This window comes from Bufo gargarizans, chromosome 3 (assembly GCF_014858855.1).
Source record: "Bufo gargarizans isolate SCDJY-AF-19 chromosome 3, ASM1485885v1, whole genome shotgun sequence".
In the NCBI taxonomy this organism is placed as follows: Eukaryota; Metazoa; Chordata; class Amphibia; order Anura; family Bufonidae; genus Bufo; species Bufo gargarizans.
Window position 1 is genome coordinate 148,477,558 of NC_058082.1, and position 21,935 is coordinate 148,499,492.

Sequence of the window (21,935 nt, forward strand, 5' to 3'; positions counted from 1 at the left end):
TCTTTTATTTGCAGTAGTGGGGAAGGGAAAGGGGAGCATAATGTTCGGACATCTTTCATAGCCCATATTCTCCTGGTTTTAGATATAAATGGTTTCTGTATTGCACCTAATATCGGGGGAATTTGTTCAGAGAATATAATGTGCCTCAGCGGGTGTCGTAGAATATCTTCCTCGGTAGGGACCCAAAGTTTATGGAAGGGCCTCCTTATCCAGTCCAATATGCTATTCAAGTGGACAGCTCGTACATATGTTTGTAGGGCAGGTAGATCAATACCTCCCAATTTTGTTCGAAGTTGGAGCATATAGTAGTTATCGGCTTCTTGAAGTTCCATATGTATTTAGAGAAGATCCTAGACAGCTTGGTGTAGAAGGTGTTGGGGATGTGTATGGGTATAGCTTGAAGTAGGTAGGTAATTTTTGGCCATATAAGGCATTTAGCTATATTTTTCCAGCCAAACCATGAAATGTACGGGGTTAGGATTTTGGAAATCTTCTGCAGTAAAGGTAAGAAGCTATTCTTCTATAGTTTGACACTGTCAGAAGAAATTTTTATCCCTAGGAACTTGATGAAGGATTGGGTCCAGTCAAATAGCGATGTATTAGCCAGTGATAACTGATGTTTAGGGAGGGATATATAGTATTTAGACCTTGAGACAATCGCTTCTTCAATTTCTTGAATGGATATAGTGGAACAGAGGTTTTAGGATTGAGCCTCAGTTAGTTGAGGGAGAGACAATGTAGAGAGGGATGATTTGTATTTTTAATCTGAGCCAGCATAAACCTGGTCGGCTTATTGCCATATGCCTAATGTCTGTATTTTGCATACAAGTAAGCTGAGCAAAGATTAAGGATATTTTTAAGCTCATCTTGGAGTGACGTTAATTCTGAAAGGTGTGAGGCTAGTTAGGATCTCTTATGCAAACACTCCAGTTGTGTGATTTTCTGTTGTAGGCCTGGTATTTTCTTGGTCTTTTCTTTATGCACATATGCAGAGAGAGATATGAATTCCCCTCTGACGTGTGACTTGTGTGCTTCCCAGAGTGTCTGCCGAGAGACCTCCCCATTGTCCTTTATTTAGAATTCCTTTAGCTGTCGTTTTATTTTTTGGACATTTTGTGGGGAGTTAAGGAGAAGGTCGTTTAGTCTGCAGCATCTGGAAGGGGGAGAGGACACGGGTAATTTGTAAATTAGTTCCACTAGTGAGTGAAAACTTGTGTTTTAATATCAGAAAAGTTGCAATGTTGAATATGGTTAATGGGAATAAATATATAGTCTATCCGTTGGTAGGAATTGTGTAGGGCCGAATAGTGTGTGAAATCCTTGACCGAGGGATGCAGGGCACACCATGAGTCAGCCAATTGTAGAGAGCAAAGTAATTGCTTTAGTTTCCCTAAAGTTCTAAAGCGATGGGTTGATTTCCCAGTAGACGTGTCAGTAAGTGGGTTTAAGGCCACATTAAAGTCACTGCCCAAGATCATGGTCCCTTCTGAGAAGCGAGAGAAGTTCTTCAGGACCTTGATAATCCAAGGAATTTGGTCCTTATTGGGGGCATAAACATTTCCTATAAACATAGAGTTACCTATTTTCCCTTTAATAAAAAGGTAGCGGCCCTCGGTATCAATACATTTATTAACCAATGAGAAGGCAATATGTTTGCTAATTCCTATACTTACGCCCTTTGACGTGCCACTATCTGAGCCAGTGTGATACCATGTAGATAAATGGAGTCTGTTCATAGTGAGAATGTTTGTTTTCTTAAAGTGCGTTTCCTGTATCAAACTAATATCTGCTTTATTCTTTTTAAGGAAATAATTCACCTGTCCTCTCTTGGATGGGGAGTTTAGGCCTCTCACATTGTAGAATATAATATATAAGTCGTGTCATTTATGTATCTAGGAAAAGGAGCTAAGATTGTTAGCAGTGGCCCTTGAAGTGGGAGGGAGAGAGGAGCAAGGGTAGAGTGGGGGGAGGAGAGGTTGGTGTGGCATAACAAAAGATAGGCAGCATATCAACAGAACACCAACTGTAATTATAAGATAGTAAGACATATAGTCATAATTGCGCAATACTTAGAGTATATTAGGATCTTTGTACAAGCACTACAGGAGGGTACAGCCAATGACATATAGATGTCATGGCTGTTGAGACCCAACTGAGCGTGTGTACATGACCATATAAACAGGAGGAAAATAAAGGGTGGAGGATTGTTGATAGTTCAAAAAGGAAATTATAGTACTACAAGAGAGTAGCGGAAGTATAGAGTTAGCGGGAGAACATATCTAGTGGAAAAGTGTTGACTTATCCGCTTCTAGAATGTATGAATCCCTCAATTGTTAGGGTACTTTCACACTTGCGATTCTCTTTTCCAGCATAGAGTTCCATCCTAGGGGCTCTATACCAGAAAAGAACTGATCAGTTTAATCCCCATGCATTCTGAATGGAGAGCATTCCGTTCAGGATGCATCAGGATGTCTTTTTGACTGATCAGGCAAAAGATAAAACCGCAGCCTGCCAAGGTGGCACTAGATTCCCAAACTGTGGGAATTGAAGACTTGTCTGAATGCCAGCATTTTTTCCATGGGAATGTATTAGTGCCGGATCCGGCATTCAAAATACCGGATAAAAATGTGAAAAAAAAATCTAAGCGAATCAGTTTGTCCATATGATAAACAGACAGACGAATTTGTTCTTGCAATGCATTTGTAAGACGGAAAGGATCCTGATCGGTCTTAAAATGTTGGCATATGGAACTGCCTGCTGGATTCCTCTGCCGCAAGTGTGAAAGTAGCCTTAGAAGGATAACAGTTGTGTATAAAGACAGAAATGTATCGAAGTGAGAAGATGAGCAGATTGGAGAAGGCAGTTGATAGTATTTAGGCTTCATACCCTGTTTGTAGTAGCGACCTACATTGGAAGAAGTCTTAAGGCACTGGAGCATAGAATTAGAGCGACTTCAGGAATATGTACTCGTGTAGGTAAGGAGAACGTAGGCCTGTCACGGTCCCTTCCCACGACAGAGGTGAGAAGATCTGAGATACTGGCGGCACGTGAGGGTATGTGACAGTCTCTGTTTTCTCCTTGCAGTGTTGTTGTTTGGTAAAGACCACACCTCTTGTCTGGTGCAGCTTGTGGTCCTTACTGAGGCTCTATTTAGTACTGACTCACACTGCTTACCATGCGGTTGATATTTCCTGCTGGAGTTGGTTGAGCTGGTGTGTTGATCCTTTGGATCTCCTGCTCCTCCATTCTTCTTTAAGCTAAGTGCATTTTGTTTTGCATTTTGTTGTTCGCTTGTGTTAGTTGTTTTCTAGGCGTCAGGGAGATGCTAGTTCCTTTTTCTGGGAAGGAACCAGTAGTCTCATTCCCTGCCACCACTCCTAGGGATTTCCAGGGTTAAGGTTCCGGTGTATGAGTATTTCCACATCCAGGGTCTACTCATATTGGCAGGAGTCAGGGAGAGGTTTAGGGATTCCTAGGAGGTCACCATCCCTCTCCCTTAGCTTTGAGGCCTAAACTCCGATCTATTTCCTTCTGTGTGTTATCTGGTGTTTTACCCTCCCCATTACCTGTGACATTATCAACAGCCAAAAAACCCCCATCATTTTGTTTGTGTCAGTGCAGCGATGGGTACTGTTTCTGCACTTGTCAATCATATGCAGGGATTGTCTTTGGAGGTGGCTGACCTCCGCACGGCCACCTCACAGTTTCAGAGACCACAGGTGGCGGCTTTCAGCAGCACGAACCAGGACTGCCCGGAACCTAAGGTCGCTCTCCCGGATAGCTTTTCCGGGGAAAGTGACAACTTTGTTTGGTTCAGAGAGTAATGCAAACTATATTTTAGACTACATCCTAACTCTTCAAAGAGTGGGGATATTTATTTAGTTACCAAAAGGTGATGCTCAGTCTGGGGCTTTTTCTTTGCCAACTGGATCACAATCGGTAGATACATTTTTCAGAGCTCTGAGACTTATCTACAATGACCCAGATCGGGTCTGGCTGAGACTAAGTTGCATGGTTTACGGCAGGGAGAAAGTTCTGCCAAGTACTATTGCTCTGAATTTAGGAGATGGGTAACTGATACTGATTGAAATGACCCAGCCTCCTTAGTCAATTCTGTCAAAGGTTATCCGAGAACCTGAAGGACGCATTGGCATTTCACAAATATCCAAAGTCGTTAGAGGCAGCCATGTCTGTGGCTGTACATATTGATAGATGCCTGAGGGAGAGGTCTAAGGTTCCTCTCACTCGGGACGCACATCATATGGGGAGGCAGCCTCTTCCGACATTTTGGGTAGGGAGGCACTTGAGCTCATGTCTGATGATGAGCGAATGCATTTGGGGGAATTCACTCCTGGACCTAGTAATAAAAACGTTAGGGTTAAGAAAAGACTCTGCTTTTTCTGTGGTAAAGGGGGACATTTTCCTAACGTATGTCCTTACGTTAAACATCAAGGTAAAAAAGGAAAAAAAATGGTTTAGTCCTCTTCTCACTCTTGGTGGTGTGGGTGGGGAATCTGAGAATGTACTTTTGTCATTTACCGGTAGTACCCAATTTCTCCTGCCTGCCAAGGTGGCGCTAGATTCCAAAACTGTGAGATTTCAAGTATTTATTGACAGTGAGGCAGGGGTTAACCTACTGGATGGCCAATTTGTCCATATGCATGGTTTTGGAACAAACGCATTAGACAAAAATATTTCGGTGTTTGCGATTGATTCCACTACACTCTCATAAAAGTATTTGTCACAAATGGTGCAGGACAGTCGCCTAAAAGGTGGGAGAGTCTCATCAAGAATCCATTTCATGTTTTGTGCTGGAGGGTCTACCTGCTCCCCTGGTGCTAGGTTTACCATGGTTATGCAAACATAACCCTACCATCGATTGGCAAGCGAGACCGATTCTTGATTGGAGTGATTTTTGCATAGACAACTGTCTTAGCACGTCGCTTTCTGTTATAACCACTAAAGTTGTCCACTCGTTTATTTCAGATTTTTCTGATGAATTCTCTAAAAGTGGAGACCATGAGATGCCTCCACATCGGGAGTATGATTGCCCCGTCAACCTTGTTCCCGGAGCCAAGTTGCCCAATTCTCGGTTGTATACTCTTTCCGAACCCGAAATAGCCGCCATGCGAGAATATATCATATTAGACCGACCAAATCGCCAGTGGCCGCAGGGTTCTTCTTTGTTAAGAAAAAGGAAGGAACTCTGAGGCCATGTTTAGACTTCTGTGAGCTTAATCGCATTACTGTCCGTGATCCTTATCCCCTTCCTTTAATCCCGGATTTGTTCAATCAGATTTTCGGTGCCAAGTGTTCTCGAAGTTGGATTTGAGGGGTGCATATAATCTGATAAGGATCAAGGAGGGGGACGAATGGAAGACTGCCTTTAATAACCCTAAGGGGGTTGTGCCTTTTGGATTAACCAATGCTCGTACGGTTTTTCAAAACCAAAGTGGAATTCCTGGGTTACCTACTCTCATCTTTGGATATTCGTATGGATCCGTAAAAATGCTGTCTTGGACTGGGATCGACCCAAAAATCTGAAAGCGCTCAATCGATTTTTGCGGTTCTCCAACAACTACCGTAAATTTATCTTGAATTACTCGACTGTTGTTAAACCATTAATAAATATGACTAACAAAGGTGCGGATTTCTCAGTCTGGTCTGATGAGGCATTGCATGCCTTTTCAGCGGTGAAGGATTGTTTTGCTTCTGCTCCTATACTGGTGCAACCTGATGTGTCATTGTGAAAGTTGACGCTTTCGAGATATGGGTTGGAGCAGTCTTGTCGCAGGGTCCTTTCTCCTAGCAAATGGCGCCCATGTGCTTTTTAAAACTCTACTGCTGAAAGAAATTATGAGGTAGGTAATAGAGAGTTGCTGGCCATTAAGTTGGCTTTTGAGGAATGGCATCATTGGTTGGAAGGAGGGATTCATCCCTTTACAGTAATTGCGGATCATAAAAATATGACTTATCTGGAGTCGGCTAAGCGTCTGAACCCAAGGCAGGCTAGAAGGTCATTTTTTTTACCAGATTTAATTTTGTTGTCACCAATCGCCCTGGGGATGCTTTGTCGCGTAGCTTTCCTGAAGAAGGAGGGTTATTTGAAGGATCCTGGCCCGATATTAGCTGATGGGGTGGTTGTATCCGCCCATTATCTGGAACTTGAGGCAGAGGTGTTGGATGGCCAGTGAGATGCACCTGATTCTTGTCCTCCAGGGAAGTTGTTTATTCCTTCAGAACTACGGCACAAGGTGTTTAAAGAACATCACAGTACTGTTCTTATGGGACACCCAGGGAGGAGGTCCATGGTTAATCTAATTTCCCGGAGATTCTGGTGGCCACAATTGTATTGAGGGCTATGTTTCAGCTTGTGAGACTTGTGCGTGTGCCAAGGTTTTTTAAGATCTCTACTTCCCTTGTCTATACCATCCTGACCGTGGACCTATTTGGACTTTATCACAGATTTGCCTAATTCCTCAGGGAAAACTCTTGATTCTTGAGGTTGTTGATTGCTTCAGCAAGATGTTGCACTTTATAGCATTATCAGGTATACCTAATGCTAAAACTCTTGCACAAGTATTTGTCGATAACAGTGTGAAACTACACAGCATCCCCTCTGATGTGATGTCTAATAAAGGGATTCAGTTTGTTTCCAGATTCTGAAAGGCGTTCTGTACTCGCCTGGGGGTCCAACTGTCTTTCTCTTCAGCTTTTCATCCTCAGTCAAATGGACAGACTGAGCGCACTAACCGGAATCTGGAGACTTATTTGAGATGTTTTGTCTTGGAGAATCAGGAGGAGTGGTCTTCATTTGGCCGTTTTTCTGAGCATATGGGTTCCATCCACAGTTTGGCACATTTTCTGGTACTGAGACTTCTGGTATACCGGAAGAGGAAAGATTTTCCTCTTTGCTGTCATCTATTTGGCAGAAAATTCGAAACAATTTTAAAAAAATAAGCAAAAAGTATAAACGTATGGCTGACAAGAAACGTACCGGACCTGAGAGCGGGTGATTCTGTGTGGCTGTCCACAAGAAACATTAAGTTGAAGGTACCCACTTGCAAGTTGGGGCCAAGGTTTATTGGGCCATATAAGATCTGTGCCATTGTTAATCCGGTTGCTTTTTGTCTTGAACTTCTGCAGGCTTTAAAAATTCATAATATTTTTTTTACAAATAATTACTGAAAAGATATGTCGAACCCACTGAACCATCCTCCTTACCTCCTGCTCCTGTCTTGGTGGACAGTAATCTTGAATTTCAGATTGCCAGGATAGCGAACTCACAAATTCTCAGTCGATCTCTTTAGTATCTCGTGCAATGGAAAGGTTACGGTCCAGAGGAAAGAATGTGGGTTCCTGCGACCGACGTTAATGCCAGCCGCCTTGTGAAGGCCTTTCACAGGGCGCATCCTGATAAAGTCGGCCCTGGTCATCGAGAGGTGAAGAGGAATTAGAAGATAAAGCTTTTTAGAAACAGGTGAGTTTGCAAGACAGCAGAATAGAAAATAGAAAGAGGTAGAGAAAGGGAGAGGTGGGAGCATATAAACCCATTCAGTAGACCCATAAATAACAGCACCGATTAGTGTTAATCAAGCATGCTCGGCCGAACACCAGTTCAGCTCAAGCATCTCTATGCTCGGCACATGGCGGTATTTGGCCAGATACCGCATGTGCTCGAGTGCAATGCTCAAGTCTCCTCCCCACATGTTTGTTGCCTGCTAGGCAGCCAATAAACGTGCAGGTAAGTACTGAACTTCACTGTAATGCCGTAGCCATGTTGGTTACTGGCATTACAGTGATTGGCTATATAGCACCTGATGACACATGTTCATAACATTTTTCTCCAATACATAAATACACATACTTTCTTTGAACTCATAACAAAAAAAAAAAAAAAAGTTTTCTTGAAGCTCTATATACATTATATAAAAAACACATAAAACTTGTAAGTGATTTATCTCCAGACACTTGCACTAAAAGTGTCACGATTGGGGAGTGGGGGAAACCCCCACCGCACAATGTCTAAAATTTGGGAAAGCCACTAGGCCTGGAAGCCAAAATAAGGGAGCATGTCGCCTCCTATCGCCACCCTCATCCTATCCCTGACCTCCTAATCGTATGACCCGCAAGACCTCACTAGCTCTGATGATCCCTGGTAGTAAGGTCTGGGTAAGGAGACGACCGGTTCATCCATGAACGGATGAACCAGAGTCTCACAAAGGCCTAGCAACTGGGAATGGCAGACAGTGCACAGCTACTGGATCGTCAGGCAAGAGCCAAGAAACAAAAAGCACTTATCTGCCGCTGCAACAATGACGGCTGGACTCCATGAAACAGTACTGGAACTTGAACACCTAACAGGACACAGCACAAACAACTAATAAAGGAATCCAGCACACCAGTACTTGCCTGGACCCCTATGCGGACATGATGCATGGTGGCCCCTGACAGAGCTGCGCACAGACATTTGATTCCCCCACCGGGGAACCCCAGGGACCCCCTTCCGGATGTACAGACAAACAATAGAATGTCTAGCATACATGTTGGACAACAACAAACAACAAACCATACATGTAACTACAACTAGACATAAACAACAAATCTCCAAATCAAACCCACACCAAACATACCAACAGATAAGGTAGGGAAAGGACAAGGAGGAGACCAAGGGATGATATCGCAGATACCATCGATGTCAAACTAAGATGGCCCTAGGTAGCATCCGAGCAAGCTCCTTCACATACCACGGCAGACGTAGCAATGATCTCAGTCTCACAACACCAGTATATTAAGAGACCTTAGACCACATCCAGCTCCACCTTGATCACACTATCCAATTATTCAAGACAGAACATTAAAAATGCATATAACAGAATAACACAGTCAATACAATTCCACCTGGACTTAATAATTATGTAAGAGATATGCCATATTCTATACAATACATACTTACACACATAAAAGTACAGTTCTCTTTTTTTTCTCTACATACAGTATGCCACATATCCTCCCTAAAAGATAAAAACATAGCTTTTGACTGTAAAATAAAAGAAACGAAATAATGAATCTTTACTCTATTTCTTCTAGTCTATAATCCGTATACATCTCAATAAAGACAATACATGACCAACATTTCAAGTCTTAGTTTAATATACTTACTTTATCACTACATACAGTGAGGAACAGAAGTTTTTGAACACCCTGCAATTTAGCAAGTTCTCCCACTTAGAAATAATGGAGGGGTCTGAAATTCACATTGTAGGTGCATTCCCACTCAGATACAGAATAAAAAAAAAAAAAATTCAGGAAATCACACTGTATGATTTTTAAAGAATGCATTTGTCTTACACTGCTGAACATAAGTATTTGAACACCAGAGAAAATCAGTGTTAATATTTGATACAGAAGCCTTTGTTTGCAATTACAGAGGTCAAACGTTTCCTGTAGCTCTTGACCAGGTTTGCACACACTGCAACAGGGATTTTGGCCCACTCCTCCACACAGAGCTCCTCTAGATCTGTCAGGTTTCGGGGCTGTTGCTGAGCAACATGGAGTTTCAACTCCCTCCAAAGATGTTCTATTGGATCTAGGTCTGGAGACTGGCTAGACCACTCCAGAACCTTGATATGCTTCTTACGGAGCCACTCCTTGGTTATCCTGGCTGTGTGCATCGGGTCGTTGACATGTTGGAAGACCCAGCCATGACCCATCTTCAATGCTCTGACTGAGGGAAGGAGGTTGTTGCTCAAAATCTTACAATAAATGGCCCCATTCATCCTCTCCTTAATATAGTGCAGTCGTCCTGTCCCCTTTGCAGTAAAGCATCCCCATGCTTCACAGTAGGGATGGTGTTCTTGGGATGCAACTCTTCATGTCACTGACCAGCTTGCCCCTTGTAGTTCTGGGATGATTCCTCACCTTTCTTATCATCAGTGATACCCCACGAGGTGAGATCTTGCATAGAGCCCCAGTCCGAGGGAGACTGACAGTCGTCTTTAGCCTCCTCTATTTTCTAACAATTGCTCATTAACACAGTAACAGGTCTTTGAGGGCCAGAATTCTAGCTGTTCAAATACATTCTTTAAAATCATACAATGTGATTTTTATTTTATTCTATCTCTCAGAGTGGGAATTCACCTACAATGTGAACTTCAGACCCTCCATGATTTCTAAGTGGGAGAACTTGCAACCTAATCCTATCCTTCTGCTCCTCCTCCCATGGGTAGGTCTAGTTCATGGAGCACTTTAATAACCTACCCGTCTGGTACAGCTAGTGTTTGGGTGGACAGGGACAGGAACCCCCTTTCTTCAAAAGAGTCTCAGTACTGGACATCCTTTATTCTGCTCCTGTTGGATCTTCAAGCACATCCGGACAAATAACAAACTGAAACCGATTGCACAATCTACTGTAACAAACACTTCCACTACAATATACTATTAAGCCTCTCGTGTCTCAGGATTGTGCACAGATGTGTCTTGACTCAGCCTGGTAGATGGAGATCACATTACAAAAACACTCACTGCAATACTCCTCATTAAGAATAATGCGTCTTACCTTGCAGCTGCTTATTTATTCTGCTGTTTCCTGGTGTCGCCTTCCTCTTAAGTTGCAGATGGATGGATGCAGTCTGGTCACTATTCGGGTGTCAAAATTTCTGTGGGCGAACTCAGTGCCTTCTATGTAACCCTGCTTCTGAATTAAGCAACAGTGTGTATACCAACAGCTCAGATAATAAAACATAACAGGTAGTGTGGTTTAACTCAATTCTACTTTATTGTAGTCAGAATGTTGCCTGTTACTTTGATCCCAGTTGGCAACAAGCCTAAGGCCTTGGTATAAGACCTTGGTCTAAGGCCTAGGTATACCAAGATAACACATTCCAAAGGAAGTATGTGCATGGCGTGATCTTTCTACAGAAAGTGTTGCTAAAGAAATCATACAAGGAGTTCATAATGACTTCTCTTACATCAAACCACGACCGATCCAGAGGATAGATCATTGTTAAAAACTGTTGGAAAACTGCGTTATTTTTTTTAGCAGTGTATATGGGGGTACTGAACGCTGTCTTCCATTCATCCCCCTTTCGTATACTGATCAATCTGAAGTAAATTTTTAGCTAACCACTGGGCCCCAACAATCTGATTAAACAAATCAGGAATGAGAGAAAGTGTGCACTGGTTTCAAACCGTGATTTTATTAAGTTCCCTAATACAGGGGTGAAATCCACTGTCTTTTCTATTCACAAAAAAAAAACAGCACCTAAGGGAGATACAGATGCTCGAATATGCCATTTTTTTTTTAAGGCTATCCTGAATATAATCCTTTTTGAGGCACAGAAAGATAAAAAATTCGGTCCTTTGGCGCAATCGTAGTTGCGATGAGGGGGGCAAAACTTCTGAGGCCTCTTTGGAAAACACATCCTAAAAGTCCTTCAAGAACTCAGGTAGTGATCCCTCCTCCAGTCCCAGACCAGAGAGTTGGATAGAGAAATAATGATTAGAGCACTGGAAACCCCCTTAAGTTAAATCCCCAGAACTCCAATTAAAGACTTGACTATGTGCTCTTGACCAGGGTAATCCAAAAATGACACCTGTAGACAAATGTTTCATAACATATAATGAACATTTCTCACAATGAATAGACCCAATCTTCATTAACAAATCAAAGGATTTATACTCAATAAACCCTCTGGGTAAAGGAGTAGTATCCAACCAAGACTCCGGAATGGGTTCAGGTAGTCTATGTACCCAAGGCAGACACAAAATCAAAACTAACCATATTTGCTGCAGCCCTCGAATCCACAAAGTTTAAACCAGAGACTGGCCAAAGGAGGACAGAGCAAAAGGCAACAGAACCATGTAAGTTTTATCAGAAAACACCTGTGTGTCTGAGTGACCTCCCCGAACATCACTCAGACGCTGAAGTTTTCCACCTTCGGCCTAGTAGGACAGGATCACAGTAGATGTGCCGCACTGCCACAGTGGAAGCAAAGGCCATTCCCCAAACGATGTTTCAGAAGGAAATGAAGAAGGACGAACAGAGACAGCATGTTCACATTTATGTTCTCTAAGTCAGTGCTCAATCAGTGGCCCTTCAGCTGTTGTAAAACTACAACTCCCACCATGCCCTGCTGTGGGCTGATAGATGTATGCTGTCGAGGCATGCTGGGAGTTGTAGTTTTGCAACAGCTAAAGGGCCGCAGGTTGAGCATCCCTGCTCTAAGCCATCGGTCCAGTTGGATAGCCAGAGACATATCCTCATCTAAAGACCCTGGTGTAGGGTGGCTAACTAAAAGTTTCTTCAGAGCGTCTGAAAGATCTCAATCGAATTGTGAACTAAGGCCCAGATCATTCCAGCCTGAGGCAGTACACCACCTACAGAACGCAGAAGAATGTTCCTCTACAGGTTGCATGCCTTGATGCAGAGAGAGAGAAGCTGACCATCAGTGTAAGCGGCCCTGTCTGGTTCATCATATAAAAGACCGAGAGGAGGAAAAAAAAGGGTCTGCCGAATACAGCTCAAGGGAATTAGGCGGTAAAGAGAATGCCAACACTGTGGGCCACCTTGCAACAGCAACATGATGATGCTGACTTGCTGTGCCTCGGTACCCAAAGAATGAGGTCTCCAGCAAAAATTTAATTTGCAACTCTCCCTAAAAGTAGCAAAACCCTTATGGTCACACCAGAAGCGGTCAGGAAGCTTAATCTTAGGCTCTATTGGTGACTGGGTTGCGGACGCAGGGGGACTGGTCTGGCGGGATTCCTGCTGCTGGACCCTCTCCACTAAATCCTGCACCAACTGAGCAATGCCCTCCATTTGTGAAGCTAAGGCTGCCATGGCATCCATAAGAGAGCAGGTAACAGTCTTTTTTGGGCCAGTGATAATGTAACGCCTGTAGGTAGGGACAGCCATGGACAGTGAGTCCTGACCTAGAACCAATTCCGCTTTCTCTACCTACTTGCAGTACAAACCCTAGGTAGCAAGACCACACCTGGTTGACAGTCCCTGCGCTGCTTACATGCAGAGACACCAAAAGACAAAACAACACTAAAACAGAGTTGTACATAAATGGCTCAAAACCAGACAGGCTATGCAGTACCAAAGGAGAGACAGACACTGGTCAGAAGAGAAGCCGAGGTCAGAGGAAGAAGCAATCCAATAAGCACAGGAACCAGGAAAACAGTTAGTCAGTCAAAGACTATCACTGGCACTGGTGTATGTCCAGGAAGGGGTTTAATAGAGCTCTGAGTTCCAGGATCAGAATCTGATAGGTCATGGCTCCATAAATAAGAAACACTAGCACATACGAATAGAGCAGCTGAGCAATCAGCACACGCCTGTTGTGAGCAGAAACAGAGCATTGCATCCTGTTGCTAAGGATGCTGTTGTGTCACCAGGGAGCGTGGCTTAGAACTGCGTCTCTCCCGGTATGTCTGCGCCAAAGCCAGAGATTGCACCGCTGAAGCCTGGACTTGTGAGTTTTTGACACTGAGATTGCAAAACCCAGAAGTACTGTGGACAGGTCACCCGCATGGTGATTGGAAAAGCTGTTTATATCTGTGAACAGCCGGAACCTGCTTTGATACTTTTACAGGTATATTTCAATGTAGGCCTGCCAGTGGCAGCACTGCAATGGAATATGCCAATCTTTATATATTAAAAAGGATAAAATTCCATTTCTTTATACAAATTTCAATCCCATAATTGCATGTTATAGTCACCAAGGATGACTTAAAAAAGTAAAAAAAAAATTTACAAAAAAAAATATAAAAGTTTAAATCCCCCCTTACCCAAAAATGAAAATAAAAATAAGCAATTAAAAAAATAATAATGGGCATCGCTTTGTCTGACAATTAACAGATAAAAATATTTATCCCACAAAGATTAAGTAAAAAGTGATAAAAAAAGTCATACATCCCAAAATGTAAAAAGAAGTAAAAAGATAGCCCCACAAAAAACAAAAAGAACCCTCACACAGGTATGTAGACGTAACTACAAAAAAGTTATCGGGCTCAGAGTATGGCAATAAAAAGAAAGTTATTTTTTCCAAAGTTTTTATTTTTTTGATATGAAAACACATTAAAAACTATGGGGGTCATTTACTATCAGATATAAGCCAGTTTTCTGGTATCTGGCGCAAATTGCGGCTCAAAGGCTATTTGCACTGCAATCTGCGACTTTTGCCAGCTCATGCGAGTTTTAAAAAGGGTGTGCCGTCGGCGAGGAAGGGGACGGGCTAGTAGGCCCGTCTCATTCATCATTTTCTATGCCTGTTTTTGGTATAGAAAAGGAAGCTATGTTACATTTAGGACCGGCAGTGGATGTACCGAAGTTGGCGGATCTACTGCCAGCACAAGGGGTTATTAAGACCAGTGTCTAAAATGCTAGTCTTAATAAATGACCCCCATATATATGTGGCATCGCTGTAATTGTGCTGACCTGGAGAATGAAGAACACAAATCAGTATTACCGCATAAGGCTACATGCACACGAACGTTGTTTGTTTCCATTTTCGTTACGTTTTTTTTTTTGCAGATAGGATGCGGACCCATTCATTTCAATGGGTCTGCCAAAAATGCGGACAGCACACTGTGTTCTGTCCGCATCAGTATGTCCGTTCCGTAGCCCCACCCAAAAAATTAAACATGTCCTATTTTTGTCCGTTTTAGGAATTGTTACGATGGATCCGCAAAAAAAAATGTAGTTAATGATTGTATATAATTAGATTATAATCAAATATCCACATGACAGGTTCCCTTTAAAGGGAACCTCTCATCAACTTTATGCTGCCCATACTAATGGCAGAATAAAGTAGAGACAGGTGAGATGATTTCAGCAGTCTGTCATTTTTTAGTTAAAAAGTAAGTGGTTGCCGAGAACCAACATCACAATCATTGCAGAATGGGCCTGGAAAAGAGTCACGGCCTGCTCTTCCTGCTGACGACTGACAGGCTTCTACCTAGTTTTCTCCCTTTTTCTCTAGGAGAGAACTGCCAATCATCAGCAGATGGGCGGGAGAGCAGGAGATTATGAATAACCGTGACTCTTCTCAGGCAGATTTGACTCTTTTCAAGGCCTGTGCTGCAATGATTATGATGCTGGTTCTCGGCAACCACTTTTGGCTCATGAGTGACACACAGCTGAAATCAGCACTTCTGTCACTTATTTATGCTACCCTCAGTGAGGTCAGCATAAATTTGATGACAGGTTCCCTTTAATATGTAACTATTTCCTGTTTCTGTTTTTCTTATGATCCACAAAAAACGGTTGACATACGAAAACCATATGGACATGTTTTGCGGAATCAAGGAGCGGAGGTGGAAACGACACGGATCAACTACTTGAGTTGTACCCGGAGACACAGTTCCATGAAATACAGACCGCAAAACGCCAACGGTCATGTGCATGAGCCCTAAGAATTAGTCTGTTGGTTTGAAACTCGTAGTCATCTTTTTCAGGATGTACACTTGGTTATTAAAATATGTTGGATTGGTTTTTCAACTTTTAATAATTTTTGGCATGTGCTAGATAAGTTCTGTACAGTTCGTCTACCAATAGCCGACACAGTTTTGTTTTTCTCAATGCACCACCTCATATTCCTTTAAAATGTTGACCCAAGCTCTGTATAATAACATTTCACAGAGGGTGCAGCCGTACCCATTTCCTAAGTATATTTACATAGCTGCCCAACTGAGATACAAGTGAACATCCTCCGTATTCGAATAGAGCTCTTAGAATCCCAACCTGTTTGCCTACACATTATGCAGAACTGCTACATCACACCTTTAAGACTTTTTGGATGTGTAGGGTACCTGCAGTGACAATGTCATAGACGCCCGGCGATAGACATGAATTTTATGTATCTAATACACAGTTGTCCTGGCATTCATGGTTTGGACTGTATCAACCTCCTTTCTGAGGTGATCCGATCCCAGGTACCATTACCTCTGAGGTGTGCCTGTTGGGTCTTCTTGATGTCTTGATTCACACCCCTTGAACTTTTCCAGATTTTTTCACGTTACACCCACACACTTAAATGGATTTTATGTGATAGACCAACACAAAGTAGCAAGTATGTGTGAAGTGAAAATGATACAAAGTTTTCAAAATTTGTAATAAATAATCTGCAAAGTGTGGAGTGCACCTGTATTCAGCCCCCATGAGTCAATACTTTGTAGGACCCCCTTTTGCTGCAAGACTTTTGGGGTATGTCTCTACCAGATTTTCACATCTACAGGCTGACATTTTTGTTTTCTTCTTTGCAAAGCTCAGTCAGATTGGAAGTGAACAGAAATTTTCAAATCTTGCCCCAGATTCTCAATGGGATTTAGGTCTACACTTTGGGCCATTCTAACACATGAATATGCTTTGATCTGAACCATTACATTGTGCCTCTGGCTGGATGTTTAGGGACGTGGTCCTGCTGGAAGGTGAACTTCCGCCCCAGTCTCATGTCTTTTGCAGCCTCGGCCAGGTTTTCCTCCAAGATTGCCCTGTCTTTAGCTCTATCCATCTTCCTACCAACTGTGACAAGCTTCCTTGTCCCTGATGAAGAAAAGCATCTCCACAGTATGATGCTGCCACCAACTTATTTCACAGTGGGGATGGTGTGTTCATGGTGATGTGCAGTGTTAGTTTTCCGCCACACATAGCGTTTTACATTTAGGACAAAAAGTTCAACTTTTGTCTCATCTGAACACAGCACCTTCTTCCATGTTTGCCGTGTCCCCTATATGGCTTCTGGCAAACTGCAAACAGGACTTCTTATGGCTTGCTTTAAAAAATATCTTTCTTCTTGCCACTCTTGCATAAAGTGGAGTTCACAACTCAGTTGTCCTGTGGATAGATTCTCCCACCTGAGCTGTGGATCTCTGCAGCTCCTCCAGATTGATCATGGGCCTCTTGGCTGCTTCTCCAATTAGTGCTCTCCTTGCCTGGGCTGTTAGTTTAGATGACATGCCATGTCTTGGTATGTTTGCAGATGTATCATACTCCTGTCACGGTGGGGAGTGGGGGAAACTCCCTACCGTACACTGAGGAGCAGGCGGCATAGCAACTAGGCCTGGGAGTAGAGATAAGAGAACAGGTCACCTCCCAGAGCTTCCCAAATCTTCGCCCGACCCCTAACCATATGAGCGGACCTGGAAGGAAGGACGGCTCATACCGACCCTGAGTCGCCCTGATAATACCTCAAATAGAGAAAAAGGCAGAGATGACCTGTTCATCCCAGGCACAGATGAACAGGAGTCTCACCGGCCTAGCTGCAAGGAAAGGGACAGGCAGTGAACAGCTACAGAATCAACAGGTAAGAGCCCAGAACCAACGCACACTTGCCTGCCGGCAACAACCGGAGCCCCATGCGGACAGGATGCATGGGGGGCCCCCAGCAGAGCTGCACACTGACTAGTGGTTCCCCCTCTGGGGAACCCTGACATCCCCTTCCGAAGGCGACAACAGATAGACAGGGGAATGTCTAGCAAACATGCTGGACAACAAACACCACCAGTCATGTGACAACAACTAGACATCAAACACCAACCCATACAAACAACACTACACATAGAGAGATAATAGCAAAGGAAGATGGCAAAGCCAGACCAGGAGCATAACTCCAGCACACACAAAGGCTGGAGTACAACTGATTCTTGGCCTCCAGCCACAGGTATAAGAAACACCTAGTGACCACACCAAGAAAGGTGGTTAACCCCTCACGCACCAGACAGGGGAGGAAACAGGAGAAGGGGAGCAAAGCCCATACATGCTGCTACAACAACACGTTGCCCCTGGCAACCAGCATGTACGGCAAAAGTATCACGGCGCACAACAAAGACCGTGACAACTCCTTCCATTTTCAGATGATGTTTTGAGCAGGGCCCTGTTAGATGTTCAGAGGTTGGGATTTTTGGTTTTTATAACCTAACCCTGCTTTACATTTCTCCGCAACTTTATCCCTGACCTGTCTGGTGTGTTCCTGGGTTTTCATGATACCGTTGATCACTAATGTTCACTAACAAACCTCTGAGGCCTTCACAGGACAGCTGTAGTTATACTGAGAATATCTTACACACAGGTGGACCCTATTTACTAATTAGGTGACTCCTCAAGGCAATTGGACACAATGGACTTTTATTTAGGGGTATCGGAGTACAGGGACTGAATACAAATGCACGCCACACACCAGATTTTTATTTATTAAAATTTTTGAAAACCATACTTTTTCACTTCACACATTACTTGCTATTTTGTGTTGGTCTATCACATAAAATCCCAATAAAATATATTTGTTTGTGGGTGCAAGTTTTTTTTAAAAAGTTTAAGGGGTATGAATACATTTTCAACACTATATGAGATTCTTTTCCTAGCATGCAAAATTATAGTGATGAGATAGATGGACTGGAGACTTCCTAGCCTGACTCAGTAGCTTAAAGGGGTTTTCAGGATTTTAATATTGATGACCTATCCTCAGGATAGGTCATCAATATCGGATCCGAAACCCGGCACCCCCACTGATCAGTTGTATGAAGAGAAGGCATGCGTAGTGCGCGTGTGCCATCTCATGTCCCTCTTCCTGCTCGCTGCTGTTATGGCAAGGAGGAAGAGAGACAGGAGACGGCATGTGCCTTCATTCCATACAGCTGATTGTAAGGGGTGCTGGGTCTGATATTCATGACCTATCCTGTAGATAGGTCATCAATATTAAAAGCCTAGAAAACCCCTTTAATATTTTTAATACAATTATCACCTATATAGGATCATTTTCAAAACAGGGGTCAAGTACTAGGCCTCCTTACACCAGTCGCAAGACACTGTTTTGCAACTTTATGAACAACCGTGCAACAAATTTTTGTCATACAATGTTTTTATGTCCTCACCATTGGGCAAGTGTCCCAGAGAAATTCATTAAAATTTATGCCCATTTCCGGATGTAAAGGACGTTTGAAATCGTCACCAATAAAAAAACAAAAAATTAATAAAATGTACTATCATGCTGCTATATAAAGTCCCACCACTGGTTGAATCTTAATTTTATTCCATTGCACATTATGCCATTATCCGAGTCTGTAAATAACAGCAGTGTTCCTCCAAAGAAGGCTTACATGAAAAATATTAAATTCAAACTGGCAAACTGACTACCTGATCCACAGATGTCAAATTCCCAAAGGGTCCTGGATAAACATACACTCATTGACATAAAAAAAAAAAAAAATAACGCATCCAGAAGGAATGTAATGATGATATATGTAATAACATTAGAGTGAAAAGTTAAATGATTTTTCTAGATTTTTATTTTTTTACTGATGACGTATCCTAAGGATACTGTAGTTCATCGGTATCTGATCGGTGGGGGTCTGACATCGGTAGCCCAGCCGATCAGCTGTTTGAGAAGACACCGGTGCTCCTGTGACCTTCTCACAGCTTCTCCCAGGCCAGTGATGACACATTCATCAATCACGTGGCCTCAGAGCAGCTCAGCCCCATTAGAGTTAATGGGGATGAGCTGTAATACCAAGCACGGCCACTATACAATGTACGGCACTGTGCTTCGTGAGCTGTGACAAGGATGCCTTTTTTAAACCACTGATTGGTGGGGGTCCTGGGTGTCGGATCCCCACTGATCAGATACTAATAACCTATCCAGATGATAGGTCTTAAGAAAAAAAAAACAAAAAAAAAAAACACTTTTAACCCCTTCAGCCCCGCTAGCTGAAACCCCCTTCATGACCAGAGCACTTTTTACACTTCGGCACTACACTCCTTTCACCGTTTATTGCTCGGTCATGCAACTTACCACCCAAATGAATTTTACCTCCTTTTCTTCTCACTAATGGAGCTTTCATTTGGTGGTACTTTATTGCTGCTGACATTTTTACTTTTTTTGTTATTAATCGAAATGTAACGATTTTTTTGCAAAAAAATGACATTTTTCACTTTCAGCTGTAAAATTTTGCAAAAAAAAACGACATCCATATATAAATTTTTCGCTAAATTTATAGTTCTACATGGTCTTTGATTAAAAAAAAATGTTTGGGCAAAAAAAAAAATGGTTTGGGTAAAAGTTATAGCGTTTACAAACTATGGTACAAAAATGTGAATTTCCGCTTTTTGAAGCAGCTCTGACTTTCTGAGCACCTGTCATGATTCCTGAGGTTCTACAATGCCCAAACAGTAGAAAACCCCCACAAATGACCCCATTTCGGAAAGTAGACACCCTAAGGTATTCGCTGATGGGCATAGTGAGTTCATAGAACTTTTTTTATTTTTTGTCACAAGTTAGCGGAAAATGATGATGATTTTTTATTTTTATTTTTTTCTTACAAAGTCTCATATTCCACTAACTTGCGACAAAAAATAAAACATTCTAAGAACTCGCCATGCCCCTCACGGAATACCTTGGGGTGTCTTCTTTCCAAAATGCGGTCAGTTGTGGCGTAGTTATACTGCCCTGGCAATTTAGGGGACCATATGTGTGAGAAGTACTTTGCAATCAAAATGTGTAAAAAATGACCGGTGAAATCCGAAAGGTGCACTTTGGAATATGTGCCCCTTTGCCCACCTTGGCTGCAAAAAAGTGTCACACATCTGGTATCGCCGTACTCAGGAGAAGTTGGGGAATGTGTTTTGGGGTGTCATTTTACATATACCCATGCTGGGTGAGAGAAATATCTTGGCAAAAGACAACTTTTCCAATTTTTTTATACAAAGTTGGCATTTGACCAAGATATTTTTCTCACCCAGCATGGGTATATGTAAAATGACACCCCAAAACACATTCCCCAACTTCTCCTGAGTACGGCGATACCACATGTGTGACACTTTTTTGCAGCCAAGGTGGGCAAAGGGGCACATATTCCAAAGTGCACCTTTCGGATTTCGCAGGCCATTTTTTACACATTTTGATTGCAAAGTACTTCTCACACATATGGTCCCCTAAATTGCCAGGGCAGTATAACTACGCCACAAGTGACCCCATTTTGGAAAGAAGACACCCCAAGATATTCCGTGAGGGGCACGGCGAGTTCCTAGAATTATTTTTTTTTTGTCGCAAGTTAGTGGAATATGAGACTTTGTAAGGAAAAAAGAAAAAAAAAGAAAAATCATCATTTTCCGCTAACTTGTGACAAAAAATAAAAAATTCTAGGAACTCGCCGTGCCCCTCACGGAATACCTTGGGGTGTCTTCTTTCCAAAATGGGGTCACTTGTGGCGTAGTTATACTGCCCTGGCAATTTAGGGGCCCAAATGTGTAAGAAGTACCTTGCAATCAAAATCTGTAAAAAATGGCCTGTGAAATCCGAAAGGTGCACTTTGGAATATGTGCCCCTTTGCCCACCTTGGCTGCAAAAAAATGTCACACATCTGGTATCGCCGTACTCAGGAGAAGTTGGGGAATGTGTTTTGGGGTGTCATTTTACATATAACCATGCTGGGTGAGAGAAATATCTTGGCAAAAGACAACTTTTCCCATTTTTTTTTTTTGCATAAGTTAGCGGATATTGATTTTTTTTGTTTTTTTCTCACAAAGTCTCACGTTCCGCTAACTTAGGACAAAAATTTCAATCTTTCATGGACTCAATATGCCCCTCACGGAATACCTTGGGGTGTCTTCTTTCCGAAATGGGGTCACATGTGGGGTATTTATACTGCCCTGGCTTTTTAGGGGCCCTAAAGCGTGAGAAGAAGTCTGGAATATAAATGTCTAAAAATGTTTACGCATTTGGATTCCGTGAGGGGTATGGTGAGTTCATGGGAGATTTTATTTTTTGACACAAGTTAGTGGAATATGAGACTTAGTAAGAAAAAACAAAAACAAAAACAAACAAAAAATTTCCGCCAACTTGTGCCAAAAAAATGTCTGAATGGAGCCTTACAGGGGGGTGATCAATGACAGGGGGGTGATCAATGACAGGGGGGTGATCACCCATATAGACTCC

The 21,935-nt window shown here is 42.6% G+C and overlaps 1 protein-coding gene across 1 annotated transcript in view; it reads right to left on the minus strand.

Annotated features, from left to right (window-relative positions):
* LOC122931449 (zinc finger protein 420-like) overlaps window positions 1–21,935 on the minus strand; it is a 68,150-nt gene that overhangs the window by 24,163 nt on the left and 22,052 nt on the right. Inside the window, exon 5 of the mRNA XM_044285521.1 lies at window positions 4,257–4,357. Within this exon, the coding sequence (XP_044141456.1) occupies window positions 4,257–4,357 (101 nt within the window). The remainder of the gene's footprint in view (window positions 1–4,256; window positions 4,358–21,935) is intronic.